A 17119-nucleotide genomic window follows, 5' to 3' on the forward strand; every position below is an offset into this window, starting at 1 on the left:
TGATGGTAATGAGGGTGATGGTGATGAGGATGTTGGTGATGGTGATGGAGATGGTGATGATGGTGTTTGTGATGAGGATGATGGTGATGATGGTGATGGTAATGAGGGTGATGGTGATGGTGGTGATGATGGTGGTGATGGTGATGATGTTGGTGATGGTGATGAAGGTGGTGATGGTGATGATGGTGATGGTGTTGGTGATGGTGATGGCGGTGATGGTGTTGGTGATGGTGATGAGGACGATGGTGATGAGGATGGTGGTGATGGTGATGAGGATGATGGTGATGATGGTAGTGCTGACGATGACGCTGGCAGTGTTGGATCAGGATGTGCTCATACAATGTATGCACAGTGTAGGTACAGCATGTGAAGGTTTTCTTGCTGATCACCCGTGTAAGCGTTGCCAAGAGCCAGCCTCCTGGGTGAGTGGGGAAGGCTGAGTGGGACACAATTAAATGTTTGCAACGAGTCCAGAGTTGATGAGCCTGGAAGCAACTCTGCTTTCCTGAGTCTTCTTCAGCCCTGTCCTCTCATCCTAGCCATTTTTGAAAACACTCAAACGACCTCACAAGAGAATACAGTAGTTGTCCACCGGCTGTTCACTTCCCCTTTGCTGCTCAGAGAGACGTGGAGACATTCAGCACAACACAGCTCTGCGTGTGCTCTTCTCTGTTTTCCTTGCCCGTGTCGCGCGCTAATTGCTGGCACGTTGTTTCCTGGGGCTCCCCTTCCTCCCTCTGAGGAAGTGGCTTCATTTTGCAGACAGATTTCTCTTCAGTTTTGTAATGGAAGGGACTTCTCCTGACGCCGCGTCTTGCACTCATCGTTTTTAATCCCACGCTGACAAGTTTCCCAGCAGCTGACCTTCTGGAGGCAGAGGCAATGAATCAATCACCCCGGGCTGGTGACAGTTGGCACGCGGGCTGGCCAGGACCGCTGCCAGAAAACAGCTGTTTACTGAGGCCTCGCCTCCAGCTCAAGGGGAAGTCACCTTCAGAGCCCTTACCTAAGGCTGCTTTTAGCACCGGTGGGAGAACCCACTTCTCACTCCTCGATTAGATGCAGACTTACCATAAACTCCGTGGAGCTTAGGTGGATAGACCTCTTTCATTGTCTAGTTACCTCTGTCGCCAGCCTTTTAAGAAACAGTTCTCGTGATTCGTTTCCCGTTGTTATAAAGGAGAGTATGAATTGAGTGTGATGAGTTTTCTGGAGGAATGGGAAGCCTTTGGCTTTCTTTGGCGTGAACTAGCCAGCCCCTTCCCTGGCAAACCACAACCCCCAAAGCAAAGCAAAGCAAAGCAAAAACCCCAACCCCAAAGTGTTAATGAACCGTGGCCTCTGTAGACAGAGTGGTTTAAGCTGACCCAGGATCCACCTTCTCATCAATTACCGGCTCTCTGATTTGCACGTTAATTGAAAACCACAGGGAGATCCAATTAAAGTTGTTTTGATTGGAGCCACCCTCAGACTGGGAGCTCCAGTGCCCAGACCCCAGGCTTCTGTCGGATTGAGTTTCTCTTCCAGAGCCATCAGATTGTGATAAACTTCTGTCCCAGAGTCACACAGGAAAAGTGGAGATTAGTGTTAGACCAGCGGGAAACTCCTCAGAAGGAGGACCCACGGCCTGCCTCCATCAATCTCACGGGTATCGTGGCCCATATCTGTGTCACCAGAGGCCCGTTGGGCTGATACCAGGGGGGCCCTATTCTGTGAAATAGAGAAGGAGCGGTGTTTTTAGGTCCCAGTGAGAACTGAGAGAAAAGAGCATTGTTTTTTTCCTGCACGGAAGTGGGCAATGTCGCTAGCTTTTTTTTTTTTTTCTTTGAAGCTAACTAAAGTGACCATTTCTCCGGGCTCCCTGGCCAGCCAGCTTCAGTGCATTCCAGGGAGACCAGAGACAGCTGCAGCCCAGGGAATGCAGCACAGAACTCGCTGCGAGGTGTGTGGGGTTGGCCCGGTGGAGCCGCGTGCTTTCAGCGGTGGTGGTGACCCGGCGCACCCCGGCGATGTCCCTCCAGCCACCGCAGGCTTGTCAGTCAGAGTTCCCCACACTCATCCTTCCCCGGCTCCTCCCTCGGCTTTGGCCTATTTTAGGTTTACATCCACACGTTTACTTGTCACGATTGACATTTTTTATATTTAGCCCCAATTATTCTGAACCCTGAACCCAGGGCTGCAGGGGTTTGATGTGGACAGTAAGCCCCCTCCCCCCTCAGCTGCTCCTACTGTTGGAGTTAGAATGTATGCTAATTTCTTTTGTTTGTAGCCACTCTGGTTAAGCAAAAGTCAACCTCCAGGGCACTTGTTCGTTGAAAATTGGCCTCATTTTGTCCTTTGAGGAAAGTGCTTTAAACCCAGTGTAATCAGGAAAGCTTAATCTCGGTGTTTAAATCGTGTTATAACAAATTGAATTGTGTCATTAAGTAACTAGTTGATGAACTAAGGTCTTTGAGCAAGCTCGCATTTGTGCGAATGAAAGGTGTTTGGGAGGCGGCCGGATTCGAGAATGGTGTTGTCAAACATTTCTCTGCCTCGGACCTCCGTAAATGATTACCTCACCACGTGCTGCGAGTCCTTGACGAATGTCATTGAGTGGGATTCCTGCTGGGGACACTCATGCCTTTGGGAGGTTTTGGGACCAGAGATTTGAGAGCCTCGAAGCTGCACCTTGGTGTCCCCAGTGGGGATCGCGTCTCTGTCACCTGCAGTGATGATCTCCCCTTGCACTTAGACACGTGTCCCTTGACTTGCTCTGCTCCACTGGAGGACACGGCCCCCTCAGGGGCCTGTCTGCTCTCCTTTCAAGAGACCTCTCCTGAAGGTCCACAGGAACACCAACCTGTGGTCCTTTTGTGTGAATTAGAAATAGGGCGTCCATCTTCTCAGTGAGTCGGAAGATGCAGGCAGCGCTTGGGCACCCAGCTTGATGAGCAGAGTGTGGGCTGGGTTTAGCTCCCCACTTGCCTTTCTTTGCCAGGGCCTTGTGCAGTGCACATCCTGAGCAAGGATACCTCTGTCCCTATGTGGGTGTCACCTCCTGACATCTCTTTAGGGACCTCCTTTTATGGGTTATGCTTTCCTCCTCTTTCTTCAAACTCTCCCTCTCATGATCTGGAGTTTTATACTTTAAACAGAAGGGAAAACAACAGGAAAGGAAAGAAAAGCAAAACACCATGCATAGAACAGTCTACCTTAGAAAACATGTCTGTCTCTGTGTGTTGGCTCGCTCTCTCCGAGTTTCTCAACAGAGAGGCTTATATCTCCTCCCTCTGACCTTCATCTGTGTTCCTTCTCTGCCCTCCCGTCGGCGTTGGCCCCTCCGTCTTCACCAGGGGTGCACTCGCTGAGGACCTCCGGAACACCCTGGGTGCTCAGTGCCGTGGACACTGGCCTTGTTGCTCGGGCTGCGTCTCGTGCCGCTCACCACCTTGCTGCTACCCCCCTGGGTTTTCCCTGCTTGCTCTCGCCTCTGAGGTCCTTTGTGAGCTTTAAGTGTCGGGAGTTCTGTGCATCGTAGAGGATCTTCTTCCTCTTCTTGCCCCTGCCCTTCCTCTTCCGGGCGTCCCCAGGATACGGGGTCTCCTGGCTCCGGGAGTGGCATCCCCGCTCCTCCTATTGGCCATGCCCACAGCTGTCCCCATCTCTGCAGAGCCGCCCCTTCTCCCTCCGGTTCTGGTCCGACCTTCATGCGGGTGGCTCCATTCCCGCCGGCAGTGGGATGTGTCCCGGGTTCCTGCAGTGGCTTCTCTGCCGGGGTTCCTCACGTGGCTCTGAACTCCCACCCTCCCGCCTGTCTGTGGGCCATGCCCACATGGCCACCAGAGTTCTGGTACTTGCCCCTCTTGCCAGCCTGCCCTCGCCTTCAGTTGGGGCAGTTCCCACCATGGCTGGCAGGGTCCCTGCTGCCCTTCCTCGCTTCATCTCCTGCCTCTCCCCCTGAGGCTCGGGACTCCAGGCGCCTGGGGGTGGGGTGGGGGTGGGGGGAGATCTTCTGATCTCTTGTGATGTCTCTTCCTCAGGTGAGCCTCTGTGAGCCCCAGGACTGCAGCCTTGGGGACCCAGTTTCCAGGTGCCCTGGACTTTTCCTTAGAGAGTTCTTTGCTGTTGCAGATTTCACCGAGGCTATGAGTTTAGGGCTTGACTCCTGGAATAGAAGCTAAGTCCCTGGCGGGGATATAGTGAGTGTTTGCTCTGTGTCTACAGTGCCCAGTGTGTGTCGGGCACACAGTAGGTGCTTATTAGACAGCTTTGAGTAGATCAGAGACACCGTCTAGTTGGCAGGAGGAGAGGGGTTCACCTGGCAGAGAACAGAATGTCATCAGTGACTGTGGGCTTTCTCAACCACAAGTGACATACAAGTCTTTGCAGAGGACAGATGTCTCCAGGCCAGCTGCTAGCAGACAGGAAGCTCGAGGAGAACGGTGTGAGGTGTGGGGTTTCATCAAGCCGAGCGGCTCTCGGTAGAAGCAGCCTCAGGTGAGCACGCCTTGTGTGGGAACGCCAGGCGTCTCCCGGGCCTGCCTGGAATGCACATCATTTGTGGATGGGGTCTCAGTTTTCCCGTCTGCCTGCTACTGAAGGCAGCGTGCTGAGCTAAGCAGTGATGAATTGTCCCTGCTCCCTGGAAGCATGCATCTAGGGGAGGAATAGCTGGACAGACCGACAGACAGACAGACACACAAAAGAGTAGCGTGAGTGAGAGCAAATGCCTTTATATTCTGATGTGGATTTGGGTCCTGCTGGGCTGAGTGGCCAGGGAGCAAGCAGGCCAGGCCTCTGAGGTCCCCGAGATGGAGACCTGAACGTGACAGCTGATGGTGACGGCCTCCTTTCCCACTTGGGAGAAAGGCCCTGTCTTTGAAAATTTCTGAGAGAGCCACGCAACTGACTCGTGTTCTGCCTTTGATTTCATTACCCCGTGTCTGCTCTACTCCCTCTTATTTTTGCCTTCTGTTTGCTTGCTGCACGAGGGTATTTTCTCCAGAGTGCAACTCTGCATCAGCTTTGCGGAGGGAGAGGCTGGCACACGCACTCTCGGCTCCCAGGCCCTAGCAAGTTCACTCTGTCCTCCCCACGGCATCCCTTCCGTCCTGTTCAGAGGGTTTCAGAGCCTTCCTGCCCTGTCCCCACCCCACTTGGAGGGGAGAGCAAGTGGCGGCTGGAGCATTTGTTCGTCCTTTGCTGTGATGTTGTGAGACGGAGGGACCGGGCTGCCTTGGCCGTGCGGGGTGGCTCGCTGCCCGCCTTCTCGGAAGCCCAGGTGCTTGGTGTCCTGAAATCTTTCAGAAATGTATAAGCTAAAACATGACTCATGCATCCATTGCTTTTCTAGGTTTGTGGGTAACATTGAAATTACTTCCTGGAGATATCCATCAGATTAGAAAAGAATTTCCTCATTTAGTGGACAGGACCACAGCGGTGGCTCGGAAGACGGGGTTTCCGGAGATAATCATGCCTGGTAAGAACGGGTTCCTTGCGTGCCTCTGGGTGCAGTGTGGATGTGGCCGGCGTTTGGGGCGTTTGTATCGCTGGCCACAAAGAGCAGTGCGAGGACGGTGACCGACATGCAGAGGGTTGAGCTGGTGGTGGGTGATGTGTAAACCCCAGGGTGGTCATGGATCATTCCCGCAGGCAGGAGCCGTGGCCAGAGTGAGCGCCGACCACCTAGGTTCAGACCGAGGGGAGGCGGCTTCTCTTGGTTGTAATAACCTGTGAAGGCTAGGGGAGCGACTTCTGACAGTATCATAATAGGGACAAGCAGGCGAAACGAGCATTTCCAGAACCCAGCCCTGAGAACTTGAGATGGATTTCTACCACCAGCTGGAGCGAACGTCGTTGTTGTAAGCAAACCCTTTACCGTCCCGTGTTCCAGTGTTACCCTTAATCCAGATGCCTTGTGGTTTGTCTCTGCCCCACGTCATCTGGTGAAAAGGAAGAATGGAGGTTAGACGTTGCACCGCCTGGCCGCAAGGACTGCGTGCGCTGGGTTGTGTAACACGTGTAGTGTAATAAAGGCAGCGGGTCATGGGGCTTTCTCCGGGGCCGCGCGGGATTCCCCTTGGGTTCTGATCAATGGATCCATCGTGGTGGGTGGTTCACGGTTCACTCTAGGATGAAGGTTGCCCTTTTTTGATGGTAACGTGGGTTCACGGTGATGATCCTGCAACAGCTTTGGAATCAGCCGGAACATGTTAAACTTAAGGGGGCACAATTTAGATAAACAGACCCTACTGTGTTCCTCGTCCTCGGGGTAGGTTGTCGGTTAAATGTGTCCTCACCACAGTGCTCCCGAGCCTCGGACCCCAGTCTTCAGCCCCAGAAGTGAGATTGCAGGACCTGGAATCTGGTCTGCGCTTTTCCTTTGTGCTCTGGCTCGTCCCTGGCTCTGTGGCCCTGGGTGAGGCCCTGACCTCCCTCAGCTGTGGTCCGCGGCTCTGAAGAATGAGAGTAATGATCATTCCTACCTGTAGGGCTGGTGGGAGTTGGGCTCCTCTAGGGTGGAAGTAACAGAAAGCACAAGGCCAGGACACACGGCCGAAGCCTGAGGATATTCATCGGCTCACGCACCTGAGCGCGGACCTGGGAGTCGGCCCGGGCACTGGCTCCGTCCCTCCGTAGCAACCTCTGCCAGTTGTCCTCTTTGCATGTTGACTTCGTCCTCTAGCAGGCCCCCATGGCTCCCGTTTCTTCCCAGACCCCAGTGACCTGAGGAAGATGGCATGCTTTTGACCCAGTGTTTCCCAGCAGTGATGTTCTGAGCGGCATTCAGACTGGCTCACTCAGTTCCCTGCTCTGCGGCCCCCTGGACAGTGATGGGCTGGGTGACGGAACAGGCACCTTAGCCACCTAGAGCTTTGGTGAGGTCAGCTCCTTCCGACGGCAGGGGTCGTGTGGGGGAGACGTGAACACCCGACAGATGTTTGGAGAGACATCTGATCAGAATAAGGAGGGGCAGACGTGAACGTGTACACCTGGCACCTGCTTAGTTCGTGTTACTCATGACACGTGTTACTCATGATACTGAAGATTGCTCAGGCCCGGTCATGGATTCTAAGCTTACGAAACCAATGATGGACTCCCGTGTAAAAATTAATCTCATGTTTACTTTTCAGTTTTCAAATAACATTCACAGTAGTAACATGATTTGATCCTCACGAGGTCTTGGGGAAGATCTTTTACGTCCGTGGGATACTTCTTTGGTTTGCAGATAATGCTCACGTTAATAATTTGGCTTGATCCATCTGAGGATCTTGAAAGCCGACAAATTGGCGTTGAGCTAATTGAGAGTCAAGATTCAGCCGCAGCCTGAAGTTACATAGCTAATGAGCAGTAGAAATGGGGCCAAACCTCCTCACATTCAAAGATTCCCTGTGGTGTCCCTTTAAAAGGGCCTTGCTGTACATTCGCAGGGAGAGCTATCCACTCATTGTGCATGCTATCAGAGATCTTGTTTTGGTTATTTTAGGGCATTTCGGGACATGTTCTTTCTTTCTTTCTTTTTCAATGTTTCTTTTTGAGAGAGACACAGAGTGTGAGTGGGAGTGACAGAGAGAGAGAGGGAGACACAGAATCCAAAGCAGGCTCCAGGCTCTGAGCTGTCAGCACAGAGCCCTACGCGGGGCTCGAACTCACAGATTGTGAGATCATGAATGGAGCTGAAGTTGGGCGTTTGACTGACTGAGCCACCCAGGCACCCCTGGGACCTATTCTTTCTGCTATCTCTGTCTTTTGGGGCTGTTGTGGGTCATTGTGTACTCCAGCTGGTAAATGAGTGTGAAAGTCATCTCAAATTGGTTAGGCTGGATCACAGTGGCTCACCGTACAGGAAGAAAATATGACATCCAGGACCATATTATAAAACCGAGGACTACCTACTGCGGGTATGAGTCAAGTCTGTAAGCAGCAAATCGATTTGGAGTTCACAGTGGATGTATTGCCTGCATGTGTATTTGAGATGAAATTTATAGATTAGGGTGACGTGCATTGATCTTGGGTGGTCTTAGGATGGCCTCATGTTGAGAGCGAGACCCAGAAAACTTGGAACTCATACTGATCATGTTTCCCTTTATAATTGTTCAACTGAAAAAGTTAAGGCCACTAAAAGAATCTACTAGTAGATTCTTGGGGCAGCCATACAGGTGACTGTTGTTCCGGCAGGTTCTGTGTGTTAAGTCGGGAGTCAGGGCTCCCGTCGTGTGGGATTCTAGCTAGAATGAGTCACCACGTTCTCTCCATGGCCGAGGAATCACTGACGGGCTGTGGGCGCTTCCCCAGGCCCCTTGGGGGAGAGATGGCATGGGGTGTTTTCTCTCGGATACCTGGCCGTTAGCTCGGTAGAACGTGTGCATTGTCCCCTTTTGCCCCATCTTATGGAGATACCTTCACAGAGATGTGTGTCTCCTTTGCACAGTGGGAGAGCCTACCGTTGTTGGGTCTTCTATCTGTTTGTGAGCCTCGGGAAAGCCTGCAGTTTGTCCGAAGGATCCTGGCGGGGAGCAGAGTTTTTCTCTGAGCTGGGAAGGTGGCCAGAGGCTTGCGTGTGGCGAAGGGAGAGTTCTCGTGGAGTCCGCTCACGTCTGCTTCCAGCTCCTTCCTCCCCAGAACGAGAACCCTGTGGCCCTGGCGGCCTTCTCCGAGGGCAGGCTTGTGAGTGCCCGTGGGTGGAGTTTATCTCCTGTACACCCCATTTGTGGGTGGCCCTGAGTATGGATGTCTAGGCCAAGAGGAGAGTGAGACTCACCGCCCCCCTGCCCCCAGCGTGTGACGGCCGTCTGTCTGATGAGGCCTGTAGAAAGCTCTTGTAGCCCCTTTTGATTATGGCTTTTGTGCTTTGGTAGAATTTACAGGCTGAGGGATCACTCAGACTGCCCTGCCTTATTGATGAGGCTGTTTAGCGGCGGGTGGCAGGGGAGGTTAAGTGACGTGTTGGTGGTCACTCAGGGATTAGCGGCAGGTGTTGGCCTGGAGGCTCTGCCTCCTGCCCTTGGCCCCACGCTCTGTCACTCTTAGCTTCTCGCTCGGTCGATATCACGGACTGCACTCCTGTTTCCTTTCCCAGCAGCTCTGGTGGCTGTGGTTGCAACCCACTGGGATTATTATAATAACGAGTTTTAAATGAAGGCTTAATTTAATAGTTGGATACATTAAAAGCCAGCATAGAGCAGTAAAAAAACAAAAAACAAAACAGAAACCAAAAAACCAACCTCCCCCCCCCCCCCAACAAAACAATAAAGCAAGGGGATTTTTTTCTTAAGGGATCCTTGTTCTTTGCACACAGTGGGCCGTTCACTGCCCGTGGTGAACATCCTCCTCACATCCCTGTGGGAGAGCAGGTGGGTCTGGCGTGGGAGGTGGCCAGACAGACAGCAGGGTTGCAGTCGCCGGGTAGTGTTACGTGCTCTAAATCATGATGCTAACGAAGCTCGCTAAGTTTTCCCAGTCGGCCCATTACCAGGGGCCTCGTGTGCTCCCGGTAGGAAGAAGCGTTTTGAGCTCGTTTGTCGTGTGTGGGGTTTTGTCTTTTGTTCCTGCTTCTGTTTTGCACAACTTATGGCCTGACTCACTTTACAATGCACAGATCTGTTTCGTTCTGCTCCCTGTGGACCTTCTTCAGGTTCCTGACCGCTGCCCACCGGAGGAGACAAGATCCATGCAGAAAGCTGTCTCTTGACCCACTCCTAGTCCCTGATCCCAGACATCAACTCAGAACGTTGGTTTGGGCTTCTGGTTCTCAGTCAGCTTTTCATTTAAGTCCTTAGAAAAATGTAGAAGAAGCCAATATTGCTAGCTGTCACTTAATGTTGTGATTTTCTTTGGCTGCCCAGACTCAGAGCACGCAGCCAGTGGTCCACCTCAAGATAGTAATGTGAGTCACAGTGGGCCGTAGACTCTGGAGAGGGACAGTCATTGCAAACCCATCGACAGCATTGAAGCCGCTGTGTGTGTGGGCTGCCTCCCGAGGTGAAGAACCACGCAGATCATTAAAGACCTTGAAATTTTCCCCTTTCTCGTCATCTTATGCTGACGATGCTGAAAACTGCTTTTGTCATGCCTTTAAATGCGAGGCTGTTTTGTAGAAAATATTGCATAATCATCCAATACAGTGTTTTGAATGCGCTGCTAGGAGAGGTAGCAAGTTAAGGCAGTTGTGCAGAATTCTCGGTTACATTGTGAATAATGGATTGGCTTTAAAGGTATAATTTCTCCCCCAGGTGATGTTCGAAATGATATCTACGTAACTTTAGTTCAAGGCGATTTTGATAAAGGAAGCAAAACGACAGCGAAGAATGTGGAGGTTACCGTGTCTGTTTATGACGAGGACGGAAAACGGTTGGAGGTATATATTGTGGCCAAGCTTAATCCGTAGCGTGGCTCTGCTGCACGATAGAAAAAGACGTGGCTGGGGCTGTGTGACCCCCTTTCTAGGGATGAGAGTTTACTCTTTCCCCCCTTTTCTCCAGCTCGCTACAGAGGCCTGGTGTGCACGGGGGCCTGGCAGTCCCGACCAGGGGGTCCCGACCGCCTTTGTTCCCCGGCCGTGTCACCATGCCTCACTTGCCAGTGTAAACCCAAGGCTCAGAGGTCTTGCCCAGCACGGTAGCGGGTCAGGCACTGTTCTGGTCGCTGTGTGAGAGATGCGGAAACTGAGGCCCAGACAAGTCTTGTTCAGGGTCAGAGAGCTAGCGGGAGGTAGGACTGGGGTCTGGATCCGGGCATCCGACCTCTTGCTCTGCTGGCTGGTGGTGGTGGTTCCCGAGACCTCCTCCTGCGTGGTCGCAGCGGCCGGCAGGACTCGCGAGCTGGGGCAGTGCTCGGAGACCGTGGCCTCCTCGGATGACCGGAGGCCAACCCAGAGCACGTGTCCCTGCCGCCTCCCACTCTGGACCACGGGTGGAGGGCTGGGCTCCCCTGGGCCCACGTGGCGGAGGGCAATGCCACTGTGCTCACCTGAGGCTCAGCTGTGCTGGGAGGGGTGGGTGGCCCACGTCCAGTGTCACTGCCAGGCAGCGCTGCCCTTGCCACTGGGGCCTTCACGTGTTACTTCCGCCGAAGTCAGGTAGTCAGTGTTGACAGCTGGCGGAACAGGAAGGAGTGTCGCCATCTCCTTTTTGGTCCGAAGCTCTTTATTCTAGACCTACTGAGTGACTCAGGCAACTTCCTTCAGACTTAATGTTGAGGCTGTTAGGGGTGAGGGGACGGGGGACGGAGGACAGTATAGCATCTCTGTGCTGATAACCATCAAGATGCTTAAATGGCTGAGAGCAAGATCTTTCGCCGGCCGCGCTGGCTCCAGATGGATCTGTCCTCCCATTGCCGGGAGCACATTCCATTCGTACCGGGTTTATTGGCATTCCTGTAGTGCTCTGCTTAGCTCATCTAACGGGGGCAGGAGGTGGGGAGATGTATGCGGTGTCAAGCTCTATGAGGTCTGATGTGAACTCTTTATGCCTTCTTTTAAAGCATGTGATTTTCCCGGGTGCCGGCGACGAAGGGATTTCAGAGTACAAGTCTGTGATTTACTACCAAGTCAAGCAGCCGCGTTGGTTTGAGACCGTTAAGGTATCATTTACATGGTCATTGTATCCCACGGGGTTGATGATGAAATGCTCATTTGTATCCCAAGGAAGTCCCCACCTCCCGCCCGAGCCGGGGCTGCTCGCCAGCGGCCACCCCAAACAGGCAGAGGCGCTCTTGCAACAAAGTCGTTCAAGGTTGCTAAGGAACCACGCTGGCATTTCTTGGAATACATTTACTCTCATCTCCTCTTGGACATAAAAATAGGACTTTCATGGAGACAAATGACAGGGTCCTTTAAAGATAGCTATTATCTTTCTCTTCTCGGGTCTGTTTGATGTGTGGCCTGCTGTCTTTACACCAAATGGAAAAAAATAGTGGTGACAGCGTATGGAGGGGATCACTGGGGAGACGAATCCCCTTCCGTGGTGTCGTACTCTGCTTTCCTCACGCGGCACGCTGACGTCACCACGGCAGCCCAGCGTGGCACTCCCCCAGCCCACGTGCCAAGGGCTTGAATACTTGAGACCCCGGCCGAGGGTTGGCTGTACAACACAGATGTCAGATACGAGAGTTTTTAGGGACAGTCTTTGCCGAAAGGCAGCACGCGTTGGGTCTCCTTGGACTGGAAGTCCTGACAAGCCAGCTTTGCTCCTGCCGCCGAGGGCAGGTCCCCGCGGCCGTGGAGGATGCATGGGCACCTCCCAGAAGGGCTGCCAAGGGAAACGGCAACTCGTAAACGTAGACTCTTGACAGGGAGGATCTGAATGTTTACGAAAACCTCTGCCGTCTCGCAGGGTTGGCTTGGCGTCCTTTGCAATATTATCTAGTTTAAATTTTCAGAAGGCGTTTTGCTTTGGAAAGTCGTACGGGGGATTAGGTATCCAGTGTTTTCATCACTGCAGTGACGAGTTGTGCGTGGTTGCACCGTATCTGCAGTTGGACAGGGCCACTGATGTGAGAAGATACTGGTACAGGTGCTGAAAGTTCCGTTTTCCACTCTGCAGGTGGCCATTCCCATTGAGGATGTCAACCGCAGTCACCTTCGGTTTACCTTCCGCCACAGATCGTCACAGGACTGTGAGTAATCCCTTCCTTAGCCCATGAGGTTTTCACGGGAGAACAGGGGCAAAGCTCAGTAGGCTGTACTCTTGTACACTTGTTCTGGATTGTTCCGGAAGTTCTGGATCTAGAACTCGGTGATCCCAACACAGTGCCATCTTAATCCTTTAACTCATTTCCGTGTTGACTTGTTTCCAGAAAATGTCACCGACTCTTTTTCCTTGAGCCGATCATAGGGAGACATGAATTTTCTTGAGTTGTTCCAGCTGCTACTTCCTGTTCTTCCTTTCTGTTTCCTCTCTTCCGTGTGACTCGTAATGCTGTTCCATCCATCAGAAAAGTCACTGAGATACAAGTGGATTTCAAAAATTGGCTCTTCATGCCCTTTGCACTGGAACGGAAACCCTGGAGGCCGTTTGTCTTTGTGAGCGGCCCCTGGTGTCTGGATTCAGGCTGAGCTTCTCTCGCAGGAAATGTTGGGACAGCACTGGCTGATGCCGAGATGCCGGGAGGAAAGAATGGGGGACTTGGGTTTTTGTTTTTTTTTTATGTTTATTTATTTAATTTTGAGAGAGCGTGCACACACACAAGCTGAGGAGAGACAGAGAGAGAGAGAGAGAGAGAGAGAGAGAGAGAGGGAGACACAGAATCCGAAGCAGGCTCCAGGCTCTGAGCTGTCCGCACAGAGCCCCACGTGGGGCTCGGAACCATGAACGGTGAGATCATGACCTGAGCCAGAGTCAGATGCTTGACCGACTGAGCCACCCAGGTGCGCCAGGATGGGGGCTTGAATGTCTCCCCTTCCAAAAGAGTTATTGATGACTGAAGGTCACCTTGTCACATTCGTTGAGTGTCTGCTAAGGATGTAGCCCAGTGCTAGACGCTGAGATATTACGAAAGGCAGATTAAGTCCTGTGTCTGTACCCACTGGGGGGTGACCTCAGATTTGGGAAAACAATTCACAATAAGAGGGGCGCCTGGGTGGCTCAGTCGGCTGAGGGTCCAACTTCTGCTCAGGTCATGATCTCACAGTTCGTGAGTTCAAGCCCCGTGTTGGGCTCCGTGCTGATGGCTCAGAGCCTGGAGCCTGCTCCGGATCCTGTGTCTCCCTCTCTCTCTGCCCCTCCCCTGCTCGCACTCTGTCTCTGTCTCTCTCTCAAAAATAAATAAACATTAAAAAAAATAACAATAAATAAACAGTGAGATTGGCTCCATTTTGTGGGCTGTAGATTTGAGGGAAAGGGTGGTCTGGGGGCCCTGTGTTGCATGGACGACCCTGTGGGTCCTCAGCCCTGGCTGTCGGGCGCCCTCACAGCCATCCGGAGGATAAGAAGACTTGGTCATCAAGACCGAGCACAATGGAGACTGCCGAACCTTTGGCACAATGCCTGGCGTGGGGTAGGTGCTCCTTAGGAGCCACTGCTGTGTGATGATGTGCCCATCCTTCTTACTGTTCCTGTAAGGGGTTCTGCCTGACCCGGTCCCTTTCCTAGGAGTGTGGTCCAGGAGAGCAGGCACACGCGCAAGGGTCTGAAGCTGGGGGGACGTAGACCCCTCTGTGGGGCCGGTGAGGACCCAGGGCCTCGCTGCTATTCAGAAGTGTCGAGGTGTGCTCACGTGGTCCACCGGGCTGGTGTGTAGAGAGCAGGCGTATCAGCCGGAAGACACACGGGGGCGTGGGGTATGGAGGCCGAGGCAGTTGAACCAAGGGGTCCAGACAGCACGGGGCCCGTCGTGGTCAGCGGCTATGTGGAGGGGGCGGGCGGAAGTGACCTGTGGCATCATCCTCTCTCTCATCCTATCCCCATGTTTGGGCTGAGCAGGGAAAGGGGGCTCGGGGTTCGAGCAGGGTGGAACAGCAGGGTCGTGGGGGCTGGGCAGCGTGGCCCGCAGTGCCCAAGCGTTGCATACTTGCCCCGGGGGCCAAATCCAGACCGGCAGGCCGCAGGGGGTGCACGGCACTCCTTGCTGGCCAGAACTTTGGGAGAAGAACAACTGGTAATAAACGTTTGCGAACACGCATCGTGCCTTTACTGGGCTCCTGGCACGAGCAGTTTTGCTGTACTGTTTCGACTGGTCCTCACAATAACCCCGTGTTCTGTCACTGTGGCCATCACCCTGCCCGTTACGGTTGAGGAAGCTGGGGCCCACGGACTCCCCCTCGGCGGCCCAAAGTCACCCTAGTTAGTCAGTGGGACGACTCTGGTTCAAACTTAGTCTCTATGCTGGAGCGTCCTATTCCCACACCTTGGGGTGAGGTGAGGCCACATCCATCACCTGGTCTTAGTTTTTCACCTGCTGTCTACCCGTCGCAGAGAAGGTTCTCCTCTTTCTGAATATCATCCTGGGACTATTGTGGAGAAGGCTGGGGTGCGGGGTGAATGGACCGGGGCGCGTGGATGGGGGACCCAGGGCGGGTCTGTCCTCGGCCAAGGCGTGCGGGGAGCCGTGGGCTCAGCACCCTGCATCAGTGAATCGGCCGGGATGGGAGCGGGCCGCAGGGACAAGGGGGGCACGCTGGAAGGCAAGGACCCAGTTCTGGAATCCATAGAGGGCTTGTCTCCGAGGTAAGCTCCCCCTCGTAATGAGCTTGTTCTCTCTCGTTAATAAATTACATCAGGGCCCAGCATTTTAATTTTCAAAATCCTTATTTTTCCAGACAGTTTTAAGTACTCATTATAGACAAGATGCTGTCACCCAACCCGCCACCGCACATTTGCGTAATTAATGAGGCTCCCTGCGCCACGGCTTGTGCGGTTTTGGAACCGTGTTGAGCATCAAGAGTGTGATGCCGATGCAGTCCTGAGCTGTCCGCTACGAGAGTGACGGCAGCCAGGGGGTCCCTGTCGCCTCCGCGATCGCGATCTCGGACACACGGGGTCAGAGACAGGAAGAAGTGAGGCCACAATTCCTCCCCGTCCCGCCACCCCCCCCCCCCCCCATCAGCCGCTTTTCCCCTGGACGTGGGCAAGCCAAGGAAATAAGAGCTGGGATTTCTCAGGATGGGACCCGTCCCTGGGGGTTGGCTGATCTATACTCCAGCAACGTGTTAGCAATTCCAGATGCACTGGCTCCTGTTTTACCAGAACGTGAGCAGCTGTGCAGCTCTGGGTCCAGCCGGCTGGGGGCTGAGTATCCCTTGCTCGTAGGGGGCATGGTTGGGTGGGGCAGCCCTGCCTCCCGTGCCCTTGACATCCTGTAAGTTTGTTGCCTGCTCACAATGGCTGCTGACGAGCATGTAATAAGTGCAGTCCGTGGCCTTGACGTCCAGGTGTAGTGTGTTAACGAAAGGTGTGCACTGTTCCTTTGTGCTGCTTTGTAGTAGGATGGGGGAAGCCGTGGGCTGACAGCGGTGGTCATGTGTCCCTTTGAAACCCGGCTGCTTTCATGGAGGCATGTCCTTATTGTTTTCATGTCAGCTCAAGGCTAGAAGCATCTGTTCTTTCTCACCTGAACATTAAGATATTTTATGTTTTCTGATGCCCATTCACGAAGTTATATTTTTTTTGATTCCTAGGGTCCATATTTTTTACCTTCTTCCCTCCCTTTGGTTGGTCAGTCATTCATTAATCTATCAAATTAGGTATACCATTTATTGAGCACCTACTGTGTGCCAGGAACTGATGGACACCAGGACTGCACAGATTAATGAGGCACGCTATCTCGTGCAGTGGGGACTTAGGGTAAATATGTTGAGCCCCTGACTCGATGGGGGTGGATGTGCGCTCCTTCCTTTGTTGACCTCTGTCTTTTCATCTCTAAAAAGAGAATCTGGGATATATAATTTTAAAGATTATAGCTCTGAAACTCAATGTTTTCCATGCTGTACTCACTTGGCATCTTGCAGAACTGTGGCTGAATGTGTTTCGTCAGCAGAGACTCCTCATCCGTCCCTCCTGCGCTGGCCCCTGCCCCCCTCACCACCCACTACTCACCGGTCCCCTGGCTTTCCGTCCCCAAAATGGCCAAGCCTGGGCCCACTTGGGGACTCTGCATTTGGCCAGGTCTATTCTGGAAGGTTTATGTCTTGGCTCATGTGTTGTCCCTCTTCTCAGAGACCTCTTCCAACCACCCAGCCCATCGGGACTGTTCCCGCCATTACCCTATCCCACGTTACTGTCATCGAGTGAGAGAACCAGTTCGTTGTCACCTCTCCAAGTAGAACGGATGGGGGCCGAGTACCTGATAGGTGGCAGGCACCACTGCTCGGTGCTGGGGAGGTAGCAGTGACGCGGACGCAGCGTCGCTTGCCTTCCGAAGGCCAGCGTGTGAAACGAAGGCTGAACGACAGCTCACACACACACACACACACACACGTACACACGGCTGGAGCTCCGACAGGGATGAGGACTGTTATCTCGCTTTGCTCCTGCAGCTGTAACAGAATAGACTGGGGGGCTTCCACAATAGGAATGGGGTTCTGGAGGCTGGGAGTCTTGAGAGCAGGGTGCCAGCACCCTGGGTTGTGGCGAGGACCCTCCCCAGGGTTGTGAACTCACACAGAGGAAGAGAGCTCTGGGGTCTCTTTCTCCTTTTTTGA

At 53.3% G+C, this 17119-nt stretch overlaps 1 protein-coding gene across 1 annotated transcript in view; it reads left to right on the plus strand.

Moving 5' to 3' along the window:
- Window positions 1-17119, plus strand: part of DOCK1 (dedicator of cytokinesis 1) — a 473828-nt gene that overhangs the window by 39556 nt on the left and 417153 nt on the right. Inside the window, exons 14-17 of the mRNA XM_040486934.1 lie at window positions 5336-5461; window positions 10215-10339; window positions 11464-11562; window positions 12525-12597. Coding sequence (XP_040342868.1) covers window positions 5336-5461; window positions 10215-10339; window positions 11464-11562; window positions 12525-12597 — 423 coding nt within the window. The remainder of the gene's footprint in view (window positions 1-5335; window positions 5462-10214; window positions 10340-11463; window positions 11563-12524; window positions 12598-17119) is intronic.

Source organism: Herpailurus yagouaroundi, unplaced genomic scaffold, assembly GCF_014898765.1.
Source record: "Herpailurus yagouaroundi ecotype Mexico unplaced genomic scaffold, PumYag 163, whole genome shotgun sequence".
In the NCBI taxonomy this organism is placed as follows: domain Eukaryota; kingdom Metazoa; phylum Chordata; class Mammalia; order Carnivora; family Felidae; genus Herpailurus; species Herpailurus yagouaroundi.